This window comes from Penicillium crustosum, assembly GCF_028827405.1.
Source record: "Penicillium crustosum strain IBT 35664 chromosome Unknown utg000001l_segment0_segment0, whole genome shotgun sequence".
In the NCBI taxonomy this organism is placed as follows: Eukaryota; Fungi; Ascomycota; class Eurotiomycetes; order Eurotiales; family Aspergillaceae; genus Penicillium; species Penicillium crustosum.
The window spans coordinates 5671055-5694723 of record NW_026623122.1 but is presented as its reverse complement, the minus strand read 5'-3'; the positions used below and the strand labels follow the sequence as shown (position 1 = coordinate 5694723).

Here is a 23669-nt window from a genome sequence, read left to right as displayed (position 1 = left end):
TCGCCATTTGATATCTCGGCCGATTAGAGCTCTTGGGGAACATTCCATAGACTTGCCTGTCTTGTACATGCAAAGGCATTCAACATGATCTTTGAAGTTCTGGAAGTCCTATTTATATTCCTTTTGTGATTGAATATATTTGCATGTCTCTAATTAAATGAAAGAGATTAAGTCAAAACAATGTATTAATAATGTCAGTACTACATTATTATGTATCAACCTTCACACCATCCTATATGCTACTGTTTTCTTACTCTTTTTAATCGATCATTCCCAGGGGCCATCCACCAATTTAAGTAATACTTTGATAGACAATGTACGTACAGGGCGAACATAAGTAGGAGTGAAAGAAATTTCGTAAAGAATAATCTACCGAGTAAAACAAATCTAGGCAATCTCGGCTTCAATAACCATCTCATACTGCTGAGGATCAGGCCAAAAATTGACGATTTTAAGCCCAGCATCGGTCAATAGTTTCGTCCATGTGCCTTGTGTTCGCTCGGCAGCTGACAATAGCGACATCATCTCCACATCCATTGTAGCCTGACTGATACTCGTCCCCGTTGTTGGAAGAACGATATCATAAATAAAAAGCTTGGAGTAACCCTTGACCATAGCATCTTTGGTGTTAACAAGCAATTGGTTAGCCTTGTCATCTGGCCAATCGTGAAGAACTGCGTGCATAAAGTATGCACGACTCCCTGTGACTTGGACATTAGTAAATATCACTAATTATCTGTACCGGGACTGTCCTTACCTTTCACCGGCTGAGGCAAGAAGAAATCATGAACCATAGCAGTAATCTTCTTATCAACCTGCGCGTTGGCAATCACTTCGGGAAGATCCTGCAGCACTAGAGATCCAGCAGGAAGGTCGGGGTGTTTTGCAAGAACGTGGGAAATATCAATCCCAGTATTTCCACCGACATCGACCACAAATGGAGACCCGTCGTCCAGCTTGGCACCCTCCAGCAGCTTTCCTGTGTCGTAGACCTTGGTCCACGGAGTCTTCCATGCCGTCCAGGCCTCCATATGACCAGTGAAAGCTTCAAAGCAAGCGGGGGTTTTCTGCAATCGACCAAAGAAGTTGAGACCGTCAGGGTCACTGTCTGAGTGGTTATTCGTATTGATATCCGTGGGCTCTTTGTAGGATATCTTTGCTAGATACGCTGGCAGGTTGTGGCCCGCAGCAAGGTATTGATTGGTTCTGAAATATTCAAAATGTTAGTATGACACTGAATGACCATCAGAGTATACATTTATTCTTACGCTGCTTGAAGTGAGGCGCGGACCTTGGTGCTCTCGTCGCCGATAGCATTCGAGAACGGGGTCGGTTTGAATCTGTCTTCCCCTGTCTCCTCAACCACATTGAAAGCAGCCAGTAAACGGAACAATCGACCTGCATATTTTAATTAGCCTTGCTAAGTTAAAATGGGAATGTTGCGAAGAGAAGGCTTACGCAGCAAGTTTGTATCAACAGTGGGAGTGGTAAATGCGACCAGTTCGTCGATAGACTTCTCACCCCCAACACTTGTCCAGGACTTCCAAAGACCTAAGTCGATGCATGTCTGTAGAGCGGCAAAGACAACAGGCTGTTCAAAGCAGAAGCCCCAAGCACGTTCATATGGTGTTTCTACTCTGGCAAGTAGACGACGTGCCGCAGCACGTACCTTTAGGCGTTCGACTTCGTTTCCGGAGAACACCCCAGGTTCAATAGCGTCAAGCGAGCCAATGATTTTGTCGGTTTCAAATGGCACTCGATCTCCTGCATGAGCTTGGACGTGCTCTGCGCCATTGTGGCTAAACCATTTAGGCTTGGCTGCATCTGCAGCTGCAATAACTTGTGTTTGAGATGGCATGTTGCACTTCCAATTTTCACCTGGACTTGAGTGTTGAATAAAACCAGCAGTAGGCTCATAGGATAATAAGAAAATTAATTGACGGACGGTTCTAGCTCTATTATATGTGCGACCCGAGCCTCTGGGAATACACTAAATGCCGCGACATGACCTCCAGGCGATTTCCTTAGCCAAGGTCAATTCTCATCGGAATTACCTGGTTAGGGCAGATGTGCAAGGCCAACTATGTTGCAAGACTTGGACTTACCAGTACAATTCTCAGTCTAAATCCCCGCTTGATTAGATTTGTGACAGCTTACATTGTCGAAGCGATACCCACTCACTTAGCCACATTTAGAAAGGATCGCTATATGCCGCCCCACTGCAAGGGATATACGGAGTACATAGCCGGGGAAATGGCAGTCACTGCTTCCAATGGAAGGGTTGCGTTAGAGCACAGATCTGTCAAAACCTTAAATCGTACTTTTGTTTGGCCACTGGACACATCTCGTAGAATCAATAATATACTGCTGATGATCTCTCGGGGAAATCCGTCGCATTTCCATTTTGGTACTCTGTAGATGATGTTCAGCAAACCCAACCAAGACGCCAAATTGGTTCACTGGCTGGCCAGTTTGAAAACTTTCATAGTATAAAGCATCGAATGGTCTGTCTCGACTCCAAATTCCAGGCCTTCTAAACAGGGTATACGTTGTGCTGCATAGCCTAGCCAAGCGACAATCTGCTAGAAGTGTTCTTCAATCCTTACTTCTCATACTCTATCCCCGCATTCTTGATTGGATTGTCTATAGTATAATTTTCGCCACGATTTGCGTGTGGTCCAGTCAAGGATATCATATTCTGGCTTACGGATCCGGTTTCGCCATACAACATATAGCCCGATCGGACATGAGTTTCAAAATTGTGACAGAGAAATCCCAGGTTGCCCCTCTTGCTTATGTCCATCGTTGCTAGATGTGGCAAGGCTGGCGTAGATCAAAGGTTCAAAAGCCGCCTGCTAGGAACGATACATAGAAGTGTACTCCGTAGAGAACTAAGCTTTATCACTTTTCAGCAGGGCAGCGATTTGGATCAACAATTCCAGTGGCTGTCCGTCATTATGGTGGGGTTGAGGGAGAATCAAGAATAAAAAGGAGGATGTCAACAACTTGTAATTGAAGGCTTGGCGTGACTAATGGGTCTCCACCAAATGTTATAGCTCAAGACCCTGGATTGAGTCCACTACATGTACTCTGTATATATCATATTATTCCCCTTGCGCGAGAGGATCAATGGATCATGATTTAAAGATCAAGATCAAGTCAGGGATGCAAAGTAACATGAGGCGGCACGGGTGGCTTGATTTTCTCCCGGGGCCCGTTTCTCAATGCAATTTCATACTTCGTGGCCCACAACCCAAAAAGCTCCTCGTTACATAGGTAGCTCACAAGATCGTCATCTTCATCATGGCATTTTACGCTCTAGTACGCCTTGTAGAGTTTATAGGATCAATATCAATACCACCCTAGTATGGGTTCTTAATGGAACTTGACAGCGCTCAAAACTCAATGATGTACTATTGGGGCGGATCATTGGTAGGAGACAAGATTGCACAGGGGGACAATGCTGAAAGAGTGGCGTACCTTTGCTCCCAGTTGACAGGAATTGATGTGTCTCAATATATATAGCATAAGATAAAAATTCCATACTGATCTTGTTGTCTGAAGTAGTGTTATCTCTATCACTCATCCTTCTACCCTATCTTGAACCCCTCGTTATCTTCAATATGGGTGTTTACGGAGGCTTAGGACCCATGACCAATGCAGTTCTCTGGGTGGAGGCGGTTGTATTTGCGGTCTTCGTCGGGCTAAGGCTCTATACGCGAAAAAATATTCTTAACTCCGTTGGTCTGGATGATTATCTAGCTTTGATTGCGCTGGTGAGAATAACAAACTGCAATACCCGCCTTTGTTATGCACTTTCTAACTTTCTACAGGTTCTTCATATCCTTTACACTGCCTTTGTCACAGAAGCAACCGTTTACGGCCTCGGGCAACTATACGCTGATGTCGGTGATCCAGTCATCTATTTTACGGCTGTCAAGTATGAGTTGTTCAGCCAGGTAGCTGGACTAATGGTCATTGGCGTTGGCAAAGCCGTCGTGGGTGTATTTCTTCTTCGAATTGTGCGGACTAGAACCCAGAAGGTGATTATCTGGGCTTGTCTTGCAATCACTGCTTTTATTACGCTTTTCGCCAGCATTACTGTGATAGTGCAGTGTATTCCAGTTCAGAAATCTTGGAACCCAACTACTCCAGGCTATTGTTGGCTCGACTTTTCCAAGGTTGGTTACACTGTTGGATGTGAGTGCTAAGTTGCCCCAATTACCCCAATTTGTATACATGAATGCTAATCCTGAGGTTTTGCAGCATGGTTTGTCGCCGCGGACTTCTCCTTTGCAATTCTTCCCTGGTTCATTGTCTGGGATCTCAACATGAAGCAGAAGGAAAAGATCACCGTTGCCTGTGGTCTCAGTCTTGGAGTATTGTAAGTCTGGGATTTCTTCAGTCTCTTGAACATTAATCTGACGAGATACCCTAGTGCTGGAATATGCGGCATCATCCGCACCAAAGCTCTGGCAGGATTAAATGCATCGGAATACATATGTACGTTCCTTGAATATCCCTTTCATGGTGGTATAGCTGACCGAGCTCTAGATGATACGGTCCCAATGCTCATTTGGTCTGCCACCGAGAGCTGCGTCACGATCATGGGTTCGACCATCCCCGTCCTCCGTCCCCTCTACATCTACATCAAATACGGGCCGGATGGCACGAGCAGCTCTTCGGGTGATACCTCCTACAGATTGCCATTGTATGGCAGTGGTCGAGATAGGAGTCGTTTTTCGAAATCCGGCCTTGAATCTAGAGTTGACGAGCGGGGTACTACTACTCACCACCCCGCCGTCATGAATAATAACCCCGAGAACACTAGCAATGAGAATATTCTTCGGGGTGCTGCTGGTATTGAAAGAACGGATGAGGTCTCAGTTAGTTATGAGCAATTTGGCAAGAATGGCTAGGGGAGGGTTCTTGGATGGATTCTGGTTTGGTTTCACTCTTTCGGGGCATGGTATAATAATGGCTTCTCGGCCCGAAGCCATGCAATTTTAATGTCGAATTTTTGTTTTTGTGGATGCTCTAATCCTTGCAGTTTGTTCTTTTCAGGAAACAGTGTTTTTAAATTGCTTAAAGGTCGCTGCATGTTCGTCTCTAAGGTTTATACGACTGATGTGTCATAATCTCTAGTTTAGTGCAGATTTAGCGAATGACAAATGAGATAATCAGACTACAATTTCTTCAACTGTCACTACAACAAGATCGTTTCAAGATACCATTCATTCTTAAAACTCAACCGCATATATATTGGAACACAACCCACCACCCACCACCCAACCTTTTTCACATCCGCCATGTCCTCTACCCCGCCAACAAGTGGACACCCACCTAAAACATGGACACGAGACACTAGCCCCGAATTCTTCATCTCAACCGAACCAAGCTTACTCTCTGTGAAAGCAGTCAATGCCGCATATGAGAGAGACTTTATTTATTGGGTCAAAAAGCCTTTCCCAGAGGAGGTGCTGTGGCAGATGCTTCACGGCGCCTTGAGTTTCGGGGTGTACAGGTGGGCACAGTCTGCAGAATCTGTGAATGATTCCATCACCCCATCCTCGGAAAACACTGAGCAGATTGGACTTGCACGTGTGGTCACAGATGGTTGTTCATTTGCCTATCTGTCGGATATCTACGTTCTCCCGGAGTACCAAGGCAGTGGACTTGGGAAATGGCTTGTGGGTTGTATTGCCGAGACTCTTTCCAAGGAGAACATGCCATATCTACGTCGGATTATGTTGCTCACTGATGATGAGCGCCTGCAGGCTTTCTACGCAAAGATGTTTGGGGTGAAGGTCGTTGGACGTGAAGAGCGAAAGGATATAGGGAGGGATTTAGTGTTTATGTGTGCGAGACCGCATGCGCAGCCATAATTAGATTGAAACGGCTACTTTGACTTTGATGTGTACTTGGGATCTGAGCAAGAAAGCGAGACTTGTGGCCCTGGTAGCTCATATTCATCCTTTCACTCTTTACCACGGAAGTTGCAAAGGAGTCGGCAAGTTCTCCCCAAGAACAGCCTCTGCGGTGCCAATATCTCTGTCATGGATAGATTAGTCTGGTTTCTGATAATAGACAATCAAATATCTTACCCAGGTCCTCCCGGTGCCCAGAATTCTCCAGTTTTGCTAAGATCGAACTGTTCAATGAAAGACGCAAGCGTTTTCGCTGCTTCATCTGGCGTCACGGCTGTTTTCCAAGAGATATCAGGTTAAATCCAACACATCCTGGAGTTCTTAAGTCCTGTAAGAGTAGTGCACTGATCACTCACCTCCACCTGCATCCCAGTACTTATCGAATCCAACGCTCTTCGTCATTTCTGTCCGCATAAATCCCGGATGTACCAGACCGACTGCAATTCCCTTTGGCTTCAAGTCTAGACTCAAAAGCTTTCCGACCATATTCAAAGCAGCCTTACTAGCATGGTGGCCAAAGTTACCCCCGCCTTCCTTCTCGTGGCGCAAAGTGATGCTGCCACTCTCACTGCTGATAAGGATCACCTTACTCCCCTGGTCCAACAACCCGGCTTTAACAAGATTGTGCACGACAAAGACGGGACCAATCGCAGAGGTTGTATACATTTGAACCTGCTTCTCCCAGTCTGGAGCATCGAATGTTTCAAAGCCAAAGTATCCGGCGCTGACGATGACCGTTGAGATCTTTGTAGATGGAAGCTGCGCAACAAGCTTTTGACCCACATCTGGTTGGGAGATATCAATTCCTGTCAGCCAGGTGACTCCTGGACTGGGCTCTGGGTTGGAGGATCGGGAGGTTGCAAACACATTGGTCGCTGGCTTCGTGGAGTACAGTGTCCGCAGAGAGGCACCCAGTCCTCGAGTGGCACCTAGAATGAGGATGTTGGCCATTTTGTAAGTTGGAGTAATATGCTCCAAGGTATGAATGTATGAATGTAGGAAGGTCTTTATATCTCTAGAGTTGCCTTGGGCACGCCATTGAGAGATGACGTAATTTCTGCCCAGGCCTATATAGACAGGGGGCTGACCAGTTTGTTGCGGACAAAGTACCTACATGTACTACTCCGTATATATATGCCTAGTAATAGGAAACTTGATTGCTTCGTATATCATGCTCATATCAGATCCTTGCCTACATTTAGGTGGAACTATGATCCGTTATAATCTTGGATGTTACTCTTGGAGATTTTGTCTAGTCTTTGGTTTTGGTCGTATTCAACACGAGAGCCAAGCCTAACATGTCTCACTGGAGATTAGCATTTAATTTGCGTTTGGATGCGACAATGTTACTCCGTACTCGACCTCTCAATACATTCCTATCGCAGGAGTGCCCAGGTGGACCATCGATTGCTTAGTCATGTGCTATTTATGGAACCTAGCTAAGATTGCCCCCTTCAGTCAACCTGTTTTTATCTCCATGAGCCCCGGCAAAGTGCGCCTCTCGTTGGGAGCCAGTCAATTCATGTGTTGCAGGGCTGAAGAATGACTGGCTTTGCCAAATTAGCCCTCTCCGTTCAAAAAGTCCGGGCCGCGATCCACAACAGGAGAAGGGCGGGCGCCAAGGACCAGCGAGGATCGTCTTCGAGGTGAGTTGTTTTGCGACTATAGGCGGGAATTCACTGGCTCATTTCTCTATTAGAAATAATCATGCAGATCTTCCACCTTCCTCGCCATGGGACCTGCCAGTCGAGATTCAAATTCGCATATTCGCATACTCCGGCATCACCGACTTCCATCCGCTGAGACTCGTCTGCAAGGCTTTTTACCAACTGCTCACCAGGAATGAGCATGAGATTGTCCGACAGTATCTCCGCTTGCGTCGCCACGGTACTCTCCCATCCCCAATCGACGATGACCGTACCTATACTCGAAACCCCGGTGACGATGTCGTGCTGTTATCGGACCTATTCCCACCGTCTAAAAGCGCTAGGGGCGGCCATCTCTATACCTTCAAATACTTGCATGGGCTGAGACGCAGGCAAACGCTCTGCTCAAGGCTTTGCTATTACCTGGCAGATCGGATCCTCGATCGATTCATCCAGACCGAACCGGCCGTCATGAAGGCCTCATTTCCTGCAAAGGGAAACGAGCGCAATGCCCTTGTCAAACGTGGCATAGCTAGTATATGGTTCCACCTTGCACCACTCATGTAAGAACAGCGGGAAATGGCTTTACTCCAGCAAGTAACTGACATCTTCTCTACCAGGTACTATACGCTTTATTTCCTCGAATCATATGCGTCCGCCCGACGCGAGCATACAAACATGCTCGTCCAAAAATATGAGGCGGGCCAGCTGCCTGTACCATTACCACTCGAGATACGCCGGAGGATGTACCGCGAACTACAAACCCGGATCCTTCAAAGCCCTCCCTTCACCAACACCGCGACGTTGGTTGCGACACACCATTGCATGCATTTACTTGTTTCATATATCCGCTACGCCATGTCTTTAGATGGGCAAGCCGAGATCGATGACTCGTGGATCAGCTCGCTACTCACATTGGCGCCGTTTGTGCGGATCGTTGAGTTTTTCTCGGCTGAGATTGGGGACGGTGGGAGCCAGCGAACACAACGCAAGGACTTTATGTACAACTTCTATAATGACACGACGAAGTATGAAAAGGATCACATGAACTCAGTTGTTTTTGCGCGCGCGTCTACGCATAACTTGCATAGTTCGGTGCAAGATATCTGGTTCGCTGCGGCGGCGGCTGAGCTGAGAGCCCGGCGAGCGATACCTCATGATGTAGAGCACGTGTGGGTCTGGAATGGTATTCCAATTGTTTTTGGATGTCCGGATTGCCATCCCACGAGAGGATGGCAGGCATGATACATGGAGTTTAAGCGTTTAAGTGTTGGAGGCGCCTGGCGTCTAGCTTCTTATACTGGGGATATACTGGCGTTGGATAGATGAACATTTTAGCCAATTGCATTTGCATTCCATTTCATCCTTATTATTTCTCTCTTCTCAAACCAAAAGAAACGTACTAGCAGTTGCAGTCTTAAGTGATTTAAGGAATTGATAGATGTTTGCTTTGTTTGCAATCGGCACGCGTCGCTATGTACATCGCCAAGTATCAATCTTCCTCGACGACGAGATGCTTCAATTGTAACATAAGAATTAGCCGGGTTTATTTTAAACTCACAAATTGGCTGCCATGGAACAAGCAGACCAACAACAGTTGTTCAACACTTCTTGGACCATCCACCGTCTCTCCCCTCTCCATCATGGAAAGGAGTGTGAAACACTCCTAGATAACCAGGTCGCCTTGAAAACATACGCAACGCGTTTACGCGACCATCTCACAGGAGATGTCCTCGCTGGTATTCAGACAAGTACTGGTGCAGCAGACGACGACGCGCTCTCCAAAACAGGCGCCCTAAAAGATTGTCTATGGCGGCCAATCTCTCCTCAATCATTGCGCGACGAAGCGCCAAGCAGATCCCAGAATACCATGTTTCCTGGAGTTCTAGTAACACTAGAATATGAAAATATCGTCTACAAAGCAGCTTTGCTTGCAGACACAAAATCATCCACAAACCAGCGCACGGGATCCACATCTCTTCCTCTCCTCCTAACTCGATTCCCAACTGCGCTCCGACAAACATTCATCACTTTCTTATCTACCAATTTCGACACTTACTGCTCGCCCTTACGACTGCCGTCGAACTTTCTCTGTGCGGGTCTAGAGACGTACATCGATACACTGCGCACTAAACGGCCAAGTACCAGCGACATGGTTGAAGACGTTATCAAAGAGTTACAACTCACGCTCTCCTTCTCATCATCGGTTGCACCAGTGCTGAGATCCCTGAATGTCAGCGTCGCGCGTGCTTCACTAGAGGGCTTCCTCCACGATCAGCCTGGACAGTCGGCGCCGAAGTCACGCAGTCTTCAGCATAAACTACGCAGCCCTTTCATTGCCAATCTTACTTCGTACCTGGAGACGCACCTTGCCATGAAGCTAGATCTGGATGGGTCGTCTTCAACCCAGGCTGCTAAACAGCATGTGCGACTGTCGAAGGTTGCATGTGCTGCTTTCGTTTTGGGTGGTGAAGGACGTGTGAAGCTGGTTGTGGCTGCTGATGGGGATTCCGGGGATGGGGATGAGAGCTCCCGAGCTCGAGGCAATAAGAATAATCTTGCTTTGGAGGCAGGGGAATCGCTTCTGCGGTCGGTGATCCAGAAGGCTGTTGTGGAGGATCATTCGGCTACCTGAACATATTGGTGTTTTTTTGTGTCAGTGTGAAACTGGAACACGTTGAAATATCTTCGGGGCTCGGACCGAGCAAGTGCAACCCCATTAGCATGACCTGCCTCGATTCACGGAGCTCATAGCTTTGCTCTTGAGTCTATCCAATCCACTGGACTTGTGGCCAATACAAGACTGCGTAACCAAGTGCAAACCGGGGCAGCTAAATTGCATGCTAGGGCCATGCTTTGACCTAGGGTTTTATCACTGTGGTACTCTAGATGCTGCAACGCTGGCTTTCATTTCCAAGATGGCACGCTCGGGAGACCTGATCGTGGTGCATAGCAAAGCATAAGGGTTTACTTCGGTCCCCATTGAACCCAAGAAAACCAAAGCTTGTTACTGGAAGGAATAATTGACCATGTTCTCTGTCTGTTCGCAAAATGTTGCTCTATGACAATAAGTCAAGTAGCACCATATATTTTGATTATCTTTAGATGGCAAAAATGCAATATGCCTATACAAGATATCTACACCATATCCAAACACGTATCACCAATTTTAACAAGATAGACACTATATCTCCTGTGTCTGGTTCTCAGATTCCGCCAACCGCAGCGCCTCATCAACACTGGGCACGAAATGAGTCAACCCACCACAGGTCTCAACAATACCACTCCGCTCAAACATGCGGAACACGCTCCTATTCGGCAAGCGGCAAAAGAACACTCTGACGCGTTGCTCCGCGTACGCGTGCACAATCTCAGAGAGAACCTGGGTACCAGACCCATCGATACTCGTAACGCCATGAACATCGAAAATGATATTCTTATTATGCTCCGGCGCGCGCATGCGCGGCAAAGAAGGATGAGCATGAGTGGATCCGTAGAGCTCCAGACGTCGCAAACGGTTCTTGAGATCGCCTGTGTTGGCAAAGGTGAGCGGCTCGGGGATCTTGACGATCAGGGCGCCCTCGATTAGCTCCACGTTTTCTGGGTGGAGTTCGGCATTATCAAAACGTGCGTCTGTGCCGAGGACCTTGCCCATGATCTGGATTCGGGGGGCCGTTGCGTGTCGGATAAGGATTATCACTGATAAGCCTATTCCCAACGCCATGCCTAGTTCTAGGGAGTAGAAGATTGTTGTTGTGAAGATGAGGAACATTAGGACGAGCTCTGACCAGCCTCGCAGGCGGAAGAAGAAGATTAGATCATGTGGGCATTCTTCAACTAGAGTGAAGGCTACCACGGAGATCATGGAGCACAGAACTGCTTTCTATTTGGGAATTGGCATGGTCAGCACATGGGAAAAGCCATGTCGGTCTAGTGTAGGTTTGGGAGGAACGAACCGGGAGATAGTAGAGATAAGGCAAAAGGACCAAGACGCATGTGAATGTGATAATGCTCACAAAAACACTAGTCATGGGTGATCTTGCTCCTGTTTGTGTGCTAAGCTTGCTTCGCCCGTATCCGCCAAATGCAGGCAGAGCCGAGAAGCAACCTCCGATGACATTTGCAACGCCTAGTGCAACCATCTCGCGATTGGCACTCATATGCATTCCCTTGATTCCAGCGGAACTGCCTTCGCCCAGCCCCTTGGCCGCAACAGATGACTCAAAGAAACCAAGTAGCGCGATAATAAAGGCTTTGCTCAATGCTGTGCGTATATGTTTCATATTTACAAGCTGGAAAGGCCAGTTGAAAGCGAATAGTCCTCCAGAGGAAACCTCTGTAGGTCCAAGAATTTCGAGCCCTTTAGCTTCCCAGTCGAGGTGCCAAGCCAAAACCGCGGACAGGGCAACAACCAGGAAGCGGTCTGGGAAATAAATCACTTGTGGGATACGAGGCACAAGCATCTTTTTCAAAGTTCTGTGGATGATCAGTATGATGAATGTAAACCCGGGGGCGCGGTACGAACCTGAACACCATGATGACAGAAAAGCTAACGATCGAAACGATAGCAGTTAGTCCATGGCACTCTCGAGCGTATCGAAAGATGAAAATAAGTTTTTCAAAACTAGTGCCATGACTGACACCGGTTTCTTTGGCATACTCGGCCAGACCCAATTCCGGAATAAGCTGGTCTACAAAAATCACAAAGCCAATGGCAGTGATGAATCCTCTCAAAAATGGTCGACTGAGCACGTTGTCCAAAAACCCTAGGCGGGTTATTCCGGCAACCAAAATCATGCCACCGGACAGGGCAGTAGCCACTCCTACAATAAGAGCGGTTTCTGTAGTGTCGTCTTCGCCTGAGTTCCCTTGCATAACACTTGCTTTGACAATAGCACCTGTCAGTAGGGAACCCGCAGCCTCTGGTCCCACGACCAGGAGAGGACAGCTTCCTAGGATGGCATAGACCAAGGGATGGATGACAAAAGAGTAGAGGCCGCTGATGGGCGGTGCATGAGCAAGATTGGAGGCCAAAGAGAGAGCCATCGGGATGTAGATGGATGCCACGGTCAACGCAGCCATGAGATCACCGCGCAGGAGCGACCAATGGTATTGTCCAATCCAATTGAAAAAAGGAATATAGTAGGATATGTATCTGCCATTGATTCGTCAGTTACCAACCTTGAGGCGGGCTACGAAAGTGCTCGCAATACATGAATAAGATACGACCTACTGTTTATTCGTATCGGTTATTGGAAGAGTGAAAGATGATTTCATCTGTGACGGAGTCTCTGAACCTGGGACTGACTCCGGGTGGTCTAGCACACCTCTAGGGGGACCGACCGCCCCGTCTGTCACCTCATGTCCGCTATATCCAAACGCATCGCCTGCCCCTCCCACGTATGACTGTCTTCCCGTGTCTTCTACCTGGGGTGAAAATGTGCCATGGCTACAGCGTCTTTCACCGCACGCAGGGTCCGCTTGAAGGTATGACTCCAGAAGTCGGGTTCTCACGTCTGGTTCACTCGTAACCCCGGTGCTAGTTTGGTTGTCCTGTGCCGTGTGAATGCCATGGCTTGAACTTGTCGAAATCCCAAGACCGGTTTGAGGCGACGAACGGAAAGCGTCGACAATGCGGTCTCGTAGAGTCCGACGTCCAAGTCCGTCGGACTCCCCGGGGAGCAATGAACTTGTCTCAGACATGATCGTTTGGAAAGAGACGCCTGAAGAATGTTAGGTTAGAAGATAAGATACGAAATAGCCCGCCATAAATGCTGGTTATAATAAGGGATTAAAAGCAATTCAGAATTGGGACAAGAAGCCCAGGCCAAATTGTTTTTTGTCGGTCAGGCAAGGGCCAAGGGCCAAGGGCCTGGCGCGCTAAGGCGCTGATAAGCGGGGAAAGTAGGCGTTATCGCTAATTCAACGGTGATCCTCGGAGAATGACTGTGCAATGAAGATAAAGAGCATGGTAAGCATGATCTCAGGGGATTCTCTGATTCGTAGATACCATAAACGCCATCGAGTACACAAGTGTATATAAAGAACTGCCCGTCTTGCCGGTCAATTTCCGTTGACGTAATAAATTGTTGATGTGTCAGCCAAGACCAAGTAGGATTTCCAATTGGAAGGCGGTGTAAATTACAATCACGTGCCTTTCAGTCCCGTGACTGATCAGGTCAATGTGGGTTTTGGAAGTCCGCCACAAAGAGATAGATTGTGCCTCATTCGCGTCGCCTCTCCCCTCTGCGCTCCTGTATTTCTGACTTTACGATCACTCATATCCCGTTGGCCAGCATATCGACCGTCTCGATTGTGCCATCAAATCCGTCTCTTTCGCACCTAAGATTTCCCCGAGAAAAAAAAACAGAACCCCACCAAGATGTCTTTAACAAACTGTCGGTTCTATGAGGACAAGTATCCGGAGGTGGATAGCTTCGTCATGGTGAATGTCAAGCAGGTACGGATCAACTGAGCCATTAAATGGGAGACCAAAGTGACGGGGACTAATTTTTGTGTGCACGAGCTAGATCGCCGAGATGGGCGCATACGTGAAGCTGCTTGAATATGACAACATCGACGGCATGATTCTCCTCTCAGAACTCTCTCGCAGACGTATTCGCAGTATCCAAAAGCTCATCCGTATTGGGCGCAACGAGGTCGTCATCGTGCTTCGTGTCGACAAGGAGAAAGGCAAGGATACACTATTCGTCTGGAAGAACGCGAGAACTAACTTGTGAAATTAAAGGTTACATTGATCTGTCGAAGCGACGTGTCTCCCCCGAGGATGTCATCAAGTGTGAGGAACGTTACAACAAGAGCAAGGCAGTGCACTCCATCATGCGCCACGTCGCAGAGGCGACTCAGACCCCCTCGAGTCCCTATACGAGAACATTGGGTGGCCTTTGAACCAGAAATACGGCCACGCGCACGACGCCTTCAAGATCTCGATTACGTAGGTTCTTGTGCTTTTTCTCTCATGGTATCATCGAATTTCTCTGACAGTTGTCTCCAGGAACCCCAACGTCTGGGATGAGATCACCTTCCCCAGCGATGCCGTCAAGAGTGAGCTGCAGCAATACATCAACAGCAAGCTGACCCCCCACCCTACCAAGGTCCGTGCCGATATCGAGGTTACCTGCTTCGGTTACGATGGAATCGATGCCGTCAAGGATGCCCTCCGTACCGCCGAGGCCGACAACACCCCTGAGAACCAGATCAAGGTCAGACTGGTGGCTCCTCCTCTCTACGTCCTGGCCAGCCAATGTCTCGACAAGACCCTCGGTGTCAAGTTGCTTGAGGAGGCCATTGTGAAAATCGAAGAGCGTATCAAGGCGCACGGCGGTAGCTGCACTGTGAAGATGGCACCCAAGGCCGTCACTGAGCACGATGATGCGATCCTCCAGGAGCTTATGGAGAAGCGCGAGCGTGAGAACACCCAGGTCAGCGGAGATGAAGACTCCGAAAGTGATGAGGGTGTTCCCGAGTAAGTTTCGGGTTATAACTCCGAGTCGAGGGGCATACAGCGGTCATCAGCGCTGGAATCCAAAGCTGGAATCACCGCTAGAGGAGGGTTGGGCAAAAATGGATAGAAAAAAGCTTGCACATATCGGAGAAAGGCTCAATGGCTCAGTGTGCTTATGGGCAGGATTGCAGTCAGAACTCGCCCTTTAGCCAGGGCAGTCGCCTGAAATTCGGGTCTGGGGATGATTTATCCACGCCTGTGTATTCGCTGCATGCCAATGGCGGTCGAAATCCTCGTGCCCACCGTCTGTCAAAGACGCTGGGTCCGCACGGGGTGCAAGTTCTAATGCACATAATGTTTGCGATGCAACCGAGACGTTCAATGCCAGTCATGCTTTTAAATGCAAATCGTATCCCTGTAGAGACTACTATATGTACTTATTTACATATCGATATATATAAATCCATTTCCCCTTTGAATTCAAGATCAGATTCCATAAAATGGAGGTGAGCTAAAGCTTATCTACCGCCGATCATCATTGGTGCCCTCCCTCAAGCCGAAAACTCTCGAGCCGAACTCTCCCTTTTCTTGTTCTCTTCACCCTTTTGTTTCCCTCTATTTTTCGATATTCTACGCGATATGGGACATTGGAAAAATATTTTTACGGTCGATCCTGGCAGGACCCGGCACCGTGTTGAGGTGGAACGTCGTCGACGTACGTCATTTCCAAACACCGCGATGTGGAACACTACTAACAAGTGGCAGTGCTACCGGCCTATGCTGCCGATGAGTCTGAGGCCTCTCACTCTTCAAAGGAAATTGCCAAAGTTGCTCTTCGGCTGAAATATCAAATTGAGCAGGTTGTCTCCTGTGAAGTGCAGGAGAATGTCTTGACCGACCCAAACAGCCGCATCATCACGGACGATGTGGTTGAGACTGCCAAGCAGGCCGGGGGAGACGAATACAAAGCATGCGTTGTTTATTGTCTTCTGGTTTGTCTGCGATGGTTCAAGATTCAATCCTCCGTCGAGCTTTGGGATTCGGACCTTCACGACGTTCGGGCTGTGGCTTGCGAGGTCATCGCCAAGCGCATGTAATGCTCCCGTAACATTTCGCGCTTTCTGCTCTATTTACTGACTAGGTTCAACAGTATCGAATCCGAGCAGAACCAGGATTACGTGTTGAAGCACATTTTACTCAAGCGATACTCTATCTTCAGTGAGGGAATAGAGACCGATCCTGCCAATGTGATTGAGCGAGCAGTGGATCTCCATGCATTGAGAGTCATCGGCTCTGCCCCGTACCAGCGATGCATCCAGTACCTTTGGAGGGGTTGGATCTGCCAGGAAGAGGGCAACCCAACTAACTTTGTCGAATACAGCGAGAAGTCTAACACCGGATATTGGGTTCATTTCCACCCTGATCGGATGCGAACTCCTTTGTATCAGAATGTTTGTCAGATTCTGTTCTCTTTGATTTACCTCGCAGTTTATACGGCGGTCATCAATACCGTGAACCCAAGCGGTGATGTGGATGTGGCCGAAGCCATTCTTTACGGTATGACTCTTGCGTTCATCTGCGACGAGGCGATCAAGTTTTGGAAGGTTGGATGGAATTACCTCGAATTCTGGAATGCCTTCAACTCGACCCTTTACGCCATCCTAGCGGTGTCACTTATCATGCGTTTCATTGCCTTGGCACATTCATCATCTACTCACGATGAACAAAGGCAGCTGTACAACGAGCTCAGCTACAACTTCCTAGCTTTTGCGGGTCCTATGTTCTGGATGCGCATGATGCTCTATCTCGACTCGTTCCGCTTCTTCGGTGCTATGTTTGTGGTTCTTCGAGTTATGATGAAGGAGAGCTTGATATTCTTTGCTCTTCTATTTGTGGTTCTGGCTGGTTTCTTCCAGGCCTTTGTCGGCATGGCCCAAGTGGATGCCGATGTCCCCATCCACCGAAACATTCTCCAGGGAATGGTAAACAGTGTCATGCAGAGTCCTGAGTTCGACACTTTCCAGGACTTTGCATTTCCCTTTGGCATCATCCTTTACTACGTTTTCAACTTCATTGTTATGACTGGTCAGTTTGCGTTCAACTTTTTAGGGATAATGTTAACAGTTGTCAGTTTTGTTGAATATTCTCATCGCCTTGTACAACAGCGCATATGAAGATATCTCTGGCAACGCGACGGACGAGTACATGGCTATCTTCGCGCAGAAAACCATGCAGTTCGTCCGTGCCCCAGATGAGAACGTCTTCATCCCGCGTACGTATTTTTCTCGGTTCCGATAACACATGTGTGGCTAACTTACTCTGGGTACTAGCATTCAATCTCGTCGAAATTCTTTTCCTGATAGCACCATTCGAATGGTGGCTTTCGCGGGAGGCCTACGCCAAGTTGAATGACTTGGTGATGGGTGTGATCTATTCCCCTCTGCTTGTTATCGCAGCCTGGGTTGAGACCCGTCAGGCGCACAAGATTCGATGGAATCGCCGCCATGGTGAAGAAGACGATGACTGTGCTCAGGAATGGGAGCATGTAGCTAAGGAGGTCAATTTTGATCTTGATGATACTTGGAAGCAGCAAGTGGTAGAGACTACGGCGGATATCAAGGTTGATAGCTGTACATATGAACTCAGAGAGCTGCGGGAGCAGGTTAAGATGTTGACAGAGATGGTGAAAGGACTGACTCAGGAGATAGCGGACAAGAAGGTGGATGAAGCAAGCTAGGTGGGAAAGTTCAAGGTGTCCGTGTGATATATATACCGGCACGTTACAAATGAACCCAAGCAGACAACAACAGCATGTCGCCCTGACATTGAAAACGTACCATACGCTATACTAGTTATTATTGTTATATCTTTGGCATAAGTGCATATAGCGTTTGTCCAAACTCCATATCCAAACATTATTTTCTATATCTAAAAAATCTCCCATCACCTCAGCACTATAATAACCAAAAAAGAAAAGAGCAAAAAAAGAAATCTCAGGTTTGGTTTTTAGGAATAGCCGAACGCGGGGGTCGAACCCGCAGCCTTAAGATTAAGAGTCTTACGCTCTACCGATTGAGCTAGCCCGGCCGGGCTGTTGAAAGAGGCTGCAATATAGTGCTACATAAGCCTGAGGTGGCCAGGGCTGGCTGACATAATGCTAGCGCGTCGAGCGGCGAATCCTCTGGAACCAAAATTATAAGGTGGAAGGTGGCTTCATCTACGAATCTGGGCATTTCCTCGATTGGATCTTATCATTGCTTTCCGGCTTCGTATGAGTCATTAATTTTCCTGGTTGTTTGACTCTGACCGCGGTCACTAGATTGCCACCATGTGCGTTACCAGAACAGCCCCCGATCCTTTGGCTGCAGCTAATAGTATACAGGGCAAAGCTCGTAGACGACCCTCAGATCCATACTGCCTCGTTGCATAATCCGATCCCCTGGCAATTGCATACATACGTCTGGCCTTTCTTGATTATCTGGCCTGTGTTTTTCGCCTTCTACCTCTCCCCCGAGCGTTATGATACCTACATTCAGGGACAGGAATGGACCTTCGTGTTCGCGGGGTCTATCATCACCATTCAGTCGCTCTTCTGGCTAATGACGAAGTGGAACATTGATATCAACACCCTATTCACCACTACTCGAGCCAAGTCCATCGACACTGCCCGCCTTATTAAAGTGGTTCCCATCACTAATGCTGGCTCTGCTGAGATCTGCAAATTGATTTATGAGACTACCGGCCCCAAGAAGACTCTTTCGTTCCGCTTCCAGAAGCGCCGCTTCCTCTTCTACCCTGAGACTCGCACCTTCGCACCCTTGTCTTACGTCCTTGACGCCGAACCAAAGCCAGCCCTTGAGACTTTCCAGTTGAGCGAGGGCTTCACGTCGAAGGCCGAGATTGACCGCGTCTACCACCACTATGGCGATAACACCTTCGATATTCCCGTTCCCGGTTTCCTTGAGCTTTTCCAGGAGCACGCTGTCGCGCCGTTCTTCGTCTTCCAGATTTTCTGTGTTGGATTGTGGATGTTGGATGAATACTGGTACTACTCACTCTTCACGCTCTTCATGCTCGTTATGTTCGAGAGCACCGTTGTGTGGCAGCGCCAGAGGACCTTGAGCGAGTTCCGCGGAATGAGCATCAAGCCTTATGATGTCTGGGTATACCGTGAACGGAAATGGCAGGAGATCACCAGTGATAAGCTTCTTCCCGGTGATCTCATGTCGGTGAACCGTACTAAGGAGGACAGCGGCGTTGCCTGCGATATCCTTCTGGTTGAAGGCAGCGTCATTGTAAACGAGGCTATGCTTTCTGGCGAGAGCACACCTCTTCTGAAAGACTCCGTCCAGCTTCGTCCCGGTGCTGACCTGATTGAACCGGATGGGTTGGATAAGCTCTCGTTTGTGCATGGTGGTACCAAGGTCCTCCAAGTTACTCACCCTAATCTTACTGCCGACTCGAGTTTGAAGAATTTGTCCAGCAATGTTACCATGCCCCCAGACAATGGTGCTTTGGGTGTGGTTGTTAAGACCGGTTTCGAAACCAGCCAGGGTAGCCTCGTCCGGACCATGATCTATTCGACTGAACGTGTCTCTGCCAACAATGTTGAAGCTCTGTTGTTCATCCTCTTCCTCCTGATTTTCGCAATTGCCGCTTCGTGGTACGTGTGGCAAGAGGGTGTGATCCGGGACCGTAAACGCTCCAAGCTTCTACTCGACTGTGTCCTCATCATCACTAGTGTTGTTCCTCCCGAGTTGCCTATGGAACTGAGCTTGGCCGTTAATACTAGTCTTGCTGCTTTGAGCAAGTATGCCATTTTCTGCACCGAGCCTTTCCGTATCCCCTTCGCTGGTCGTGTTGATATCGCTTGCTTCGACAAGACCGGTACCTTGACTGGAGAGGACCTTGTCGTTGATGGTATTGCTGGACTCACTTTAGGCGAGGCTGGTTCGAAGGTGGAGGCAGATGGTGCTCACACTGAATTGGCCACCTCCGCTGCTGTTGGACCCGACACCACTCTCGTTCTCGCCAGTGCTCACGCCTTGGTGAAGCTGGATGAGGGCGAGGTCGTCGGTGACCCCATGGAAAAGGCTACCTTGGAATGGCTTGGCTGGACTCTGGGCAAGAATGATACTCTGTCTTCTAAGAGCAGCGCCCCCGTTATCTCCGGTCGCAATGTCGAGTCTGTTCAAATCAAGAGAAGATTCCAGTTCTCCTCGGCGCTGAAACGCCAGAGTACTATCGCAACCATTACGACCAATGACCGCAAGACTTCCAAGAAGGTCAAGTCCACTTTCGTGGGTGTCAAGGGTGCCCCCGAGACCATCAACTCTATGCTAGTCAACACACCGCCCAACTACGAAGAAACCTACAAGCACTTCACCCGCAATGGCGCTCGTGTGCTTGCTCTTGCATACAAGTACCTTTCATCTGAATCCGAGCTTTCCCAGGGCCGCGTGAACAACTACGTCCGTGAAGAGGTTGAATCCGAGCTGATTTTTGCCGGTTTCCTTGTCCTGCAGTGCCCCCTGAAGGATGATGCCATCAAGTCTGTTCGTATGCTGAATGAGAGCAGCCACCGTGTTGTCATGATCACTGGTGATAACCCGTTGACCGCTGTCCACGTCGCACGCAAGGTTGAGATTGTTGATCGTGAGGTTCTCATCCTCGATGCCCCCGAACATGATAACTCTGGAACCAGGATTGTCTGGCGTACCGTCGATGACAAGCTCAATATCGACGTCGACCCCACTAAGCCCCTCGACCCGGAGATCCTGAAGACTAAGGACATCTGTATCACCGGATATGCTCTCGCCAAGTTCAAGGACCAGAAGGCTCTCCCTGATCTGCTCCGTCACACCTGGGTTTATGCTCGTGTGTCTCCCAAGCAAAAGGAAGACATTCTTCTTGGTCTCAAGGACGCTGGATACACTACCCTGATGTGCGGTGATGGTACCAACGATGTTGGCGCTCTAAAGCAGGCTCACGTCGGTGTTGCGCTTCTGAACGGCTCGCAAGATGATCTCACCAGGATCGCTGAACACTACCGGACAACCAAGATGAAGGAGCTGTACGAAAAGCAGGTCGGCATGATGCAACGATTCAACCAGCCCGCTCCTCCAGTCCCTGTCCAGATCGCTCACCTGTATCCCCCCGGTCCTTCCAACCCACACTACGAGAAAGCCATGGAGCGGGAGTCGCAGCGCAAGGGTGCCGCGATCACCGCTCCCGGCGGAACACCCGAGGCTATCCCGACTATCACATCTCCTGGCGCTCAGGCCTTGCAGGAATCGAACTTGACCCCCCCAGCAGCAGAAGCAGCAGAAGGCCCAGGCTGCCGCTGCTGGCCTTGCGGACAAGCTTACATCTTCTATGTTGGAACAGGAGCTGGATGACAGCGAGCCTCCCACTATCAAGCTGGGTGATGCCTCAGTCGCTGCTCCCTTCACTAGCAAGTTGGCCAATGTTATTGCTATCCCCAACATTCTTCGTCAAGGTCGTTGCACCCTGGTTGCGACTATTCAGATGTACAAGATTCTTGCTTTGAACTGCTTGATCAGTGCCTACAGTCTGAGTGTCATCTACTTGGATGGTATTAAGTTCGGTGATGGACAGGTCACCATCAGCGGTATGCTGATGAGTGTCTGCTTCCTTTCTATTTCCCGCGCCAAGGTATGTCGTACTTCCTTTCTCATGTTCACAAAATGGGTTGCTAACGTTTTAATGTGTGAAGTCTGTCGAGGGTCTGTCTAAGGAGCGTCCCCAGCCGAATATCTTCAACGTTTACATCATTGGCTCTGTTCTTGGACAGTTCGCCATTCACATTGCGACTCTGATCTATCTTTCTAACTATGTCTATAAGCACGAGCCGTACGTTATTACGACCTCCCTTTGATTTACCCCACTTCATGGCTAACACAACCGACAGGAGAGATTCCGATATTGATCTTGAGGGCGAGTTTGAGCCTTCCCTCCTGAACAGTGCCATCTACCTTCTCCAGCTGATCCAGCAAATCTCCACCTTCTCGATCAACTATCAAGGTCGTCCCTTCCGCGAATCCATCCGCGAGAACAAGGGCATGTACTGGGGTCTCATCGCCGCATCGGGTGTTGCATTCTCTTGCGCTACGGAATTCATTCCCGAGCTGAATGAGAAGCTGCGCCTCGTTCCCTTCACCAATGAGTTCAAGGTGACTCTGACCGTGCTGATGATCTTCGACTACGGTGGTTGCTGGTTGATTGAGAACGTTCTCAAGCATCTCTTCAGTGACTTCCGCCCCAAGGACATTGCCCTCCGTCGTCCCGACCAGCTTAAGCGTGAGGCGGACCGTAAGTTGCAAGAGCAAGTTGACGCCGAGGCTCAGAAGGAGCTAGAAAGAAAGGTTTAGTTTGGTGGCTTGAGGATTTGTATCTGTATACATAGAGAGGCGGTTGTTGGATTCTAGAAATGTTCATGTGATACATGACATTTAATACAAGTTTTTTTTGCTTTGATCGAAACAATATAGCAAGTACAAATGTTTTTAATTTTTGGTTTGAATGGCTACTGCTACTCCATACTGTCAAAGAATTTGGCTGAATATTACGCGCCCGAGTCACTATCACCCTGCATCTCTATCACCATTAGCGCGTTTGACATGTCACCCACTAACCGGGATCACAATAGCAGCCCTGCTCTTTATCTGATAGAACAGTATGCACTTCGTATAACGTCGATGAGCGATCCGCCTTTTTTTTTATAAGGTTCGGATAGTGCCCGAAATGATCGACAATCTGAACCCCACACGTTTTCTCTATAAATCTATGTCTTATCAAAAACCGCATATTCAGCATAAGACGGCTGAAGAATCTGTACCAGGTAGTCCGTCCAATCATTTTGCCATTTCCAGATATAGAGAGCCTTTGAGAATTCCCAGTATTCCGGATACCAGCCACTAAACTCCCAATCCAGAACCCCGCTGACAGATCCATCGTTTACCATGATATTGTGAAGGCGTAGGTCTCTGTGGGTGAACACGATCTGGTGGTTGTTTTTGCACAGCATACCAGATAAGAAATTCTTGGTCTATCATTTTGGTGGCTTGGATTGATAGGCATCGATAATTGCACTATTGAAAGCTTCTTCTGAGTCGAATGGTCCTGAAAATATACGTATTAGCACTTGTGTATATATCGATCGTAGTCATCTGCTAGCCTTTGACATGATAACTTTCCAAGATCGGGTCGGTAACAGGGCCAGAATTAGCTGAGCCTATGTAGCTACCGTTGCTGATCTGCCGAAGTTCGAGGAGATATTCCTTGAGCTGGTTGGTGACATGGGATTTGGTGTCCTCATCATAAGACTCCCAGACTTTGTCCATCACACCTTACCTTAGATGAAGAGGGGTTGTGACTGCACACGGAGTATATAGTATGTCCTTCCTTCCTTCGGAGATACAAACTCCGTAGATACACAAATTGCATGGATTGTCCGATATAGACTTGCACGGGTATCCCGCACCGAGGTTGGGGATTGTTCTAGGGGTGCGGAGTTAGGGCTAAATAGCGCGTGGGAATTGTATCCGGTAATTAATCACCGCCTAACGAGATATTCATAGCTAAAATCGGGTTTTAGGGCAATGAAATGGA

The 23669-nt window shown here is 48.4% G+C and overlaps 10 protein-coding genes across 10 annotated transcripts; 6 read left to right on the top strand and 4 right to left on the bottom strand.

Moving 5' to 3' along the window:
* Nucleotides 1-387: 387 nt before the first annotated feature.
* On the bottom strand, nucleotides 388-1858 carry N7487_002139 (uncharacterized protein; the record flags this gene model as incomplete). The annotated part of the gene is made up of 4 exons (XM_056869886.1): nucleotides 388-701; nucleotides 758-1206; nucleotides 1269-1398; nucleotides 1459-1858. 4 exons carry the CDS (start codon nucleotides 1856-1858, stop codon nucleotides 388-390), a joined length of 1293 nt encoding a protein of 430 aa, XP_056734670.1.
* Nucleotides 1859-3623: 1765 nt separating this feature from the next.
* Nucleotides 3624-4919, top strand: N7487_002138 (uncharacterized protein; the record flags this gene model as incomplete). The annotated part of the gene is made up of 5 exons (XM_056869885.1): nucleotides 3624-3776; nucleotides 3834-4200; nucleotides 4267-4384; nucleotides 4439-4503; nucleotides 4555-4919. 5 exons carry the CDS (start codon nucleotides 3624-3626, stop codon nucleotides 4917-4919), a joined length of 1068 nt encoding a protein of 355 aa, XP_056734669.1.
* Nucleotides 4920-5309: 390 nt separating this feature from the next.
* On the top strand, nucleotides 5310-5885 carry N7487_002137 (GNAT family N-acetyltransferase; the record flags this gene model as incomplete). Its single annotated transcript, XM_056869884.1, has 1 exon — nucleotides 5310-5885. One exon carries the CDS (start codon nucleotides 5310-5312, stop codon nucleotides 5883-5885), a length of 576 nt encoding a protein of 191 aa, XP_056734668.1.
* Nucleotides 5886-5984: 99 nt separating this feature from the next.
* Nucleotides 5985-6878, bottom strand: N7487_002136 (oxidoreductase, short chain dehydrogenase/reductase family superfamily; the record flags this gene model as incomplete). Its single annotated transcript, XM_056869883.1, has 3 exons — nucleotides 5985-6051; nucleotides 6105-6201; nucleotides 6284-6878. 3 exons carry the CDS (start codon nucleotides 6876-6878, stop codon nucleotides 5985-5987), a joined length of 759 nt encoding a protein of 252 aa, XP_056734667.1.
* A 591-nt stretch (nucleotides 6879-7469) lies between these two features.
* N7487_002135 (F-box protein) lies at nucleotides 7470-8818 on the top strand (the record flags this gene model as incomplete). The annotated part of the gene is made up of 3 exons (XM_056869882.1): nucleotides 7470-7573; nucleotides 7627-8136; nucleotides 8194-8818. 3 exons carry the CDS (start codon nucleotides 7470-7472, stop codon nucleotides 8816-8818), a joined length of 1239 nt encoding a protein of 412 aa, XP_056734666.1.
* A 328-nt stretch (nucleotides 8819-9146) lies between these two features.
* N7487_002134 (uncharacterized protein) lies at nucleotides 9147-10208 on the top strand (the record flags this gene model as incomplete). Its single annotated transcript, XM_056869881.1, has 1 exon — nucleotides 9147-10208. One exon carries the CDS (start codon nucleotides 9147-9149, stop codon nucleotides 10206-10208), a length of 1062 nt encoding a protein of 353 aa, XP_056734665.1.
* A 549-nt stretch (nucleotides 10209-10757) lies between these two features.
* Nucleotides 10758-13276, bottom strand: N7487_002133 (SulP family inorganic anion transporter; the record flags this gene model as incomplete). Its single annotated transcript, XM_056869880.1, has 4 exons — nucleotides 10758-11456; nucleotides 11530-12049; nucleotides 12099-12728; nucleotides 12807-13276. The coding sequence occupies 4 exons, from the start codon at nucleotides 13274-13276 to the stop codon at nucleotides 10758-10760; spliced, it is 2319 nt and encodes a 772-aa protein (XP_056734664.1).
* Nucleotides 13277-13955: 679 nt separating this feature from the next.
* Nucleotides 13956-15063, top strand: N7487_002132 (translation initiation factor eIF2 subunit alpha; the record flags this gene model as incomplete). The annotated part of the gene is made up of 4 exons (XM_056869879.1): nucleotides 13956-14033; nucleotides 14104-14309; nucleotides 14403-14528; nucleotides 14589-15063. 4 exons carry the CDS (start codon nucleotides 13956-13958, stop codon nucleotides 15061-15063), a joined length of 885 nt encoding a protein of 294 aa, XP_056734663.1.
* A 614-nt stretch (nucleotides 15064-15677) lies between these two features.
* Nucleotides 15678-22429, top strand: yvc1 (putative potassium ion channel Yvc1; the record flags this gene model as incomplete). The annotated part of the gene is given in 10 exon segments (XM_056869878.1): nucleotides 15678-15753; nucleotides 15804-16131; nucleotides 16189-17123; nucleotides 17170-17310; nucleotides 17369-17757; nucleotides 18200-18307; nucleotides 18386-21415; nucleotides 21426-21713; nucleotides 21775-21911; nucleotides 21970-22429. The coding sequence occupies 10 exon segments, from the start codon at nucleotides 15678-15680 to the stop codon at nucleotides 22427-22429; spliced, it is 5892 nt and encodes a 1963-aa protein (XP_056734662.1).
* Nucleotides 22430-22842: 413 nt separating this feature from the next.
* On the bottom strand, nucleotides 22843-23401 carry N7487_002130 (uncharacterized protein; the record flags this gene model as incomplete). The annotated part of the gene is made up of 3 exons (XM_056869877.1): nucleotides 22843-23061; nucleotides 23088-23180; nucleotides 23243-23401. 3 exons carry the CDS (start codon nucleotides 23399-23401, stop codon nucleotides 22843-22845), a joined length of 471 nt encoding a protein of 156 aa, XP_056734661.1.
* Between the last annotated feature and the right edge of the window lie 268 nt (nucleotides 23402-23669).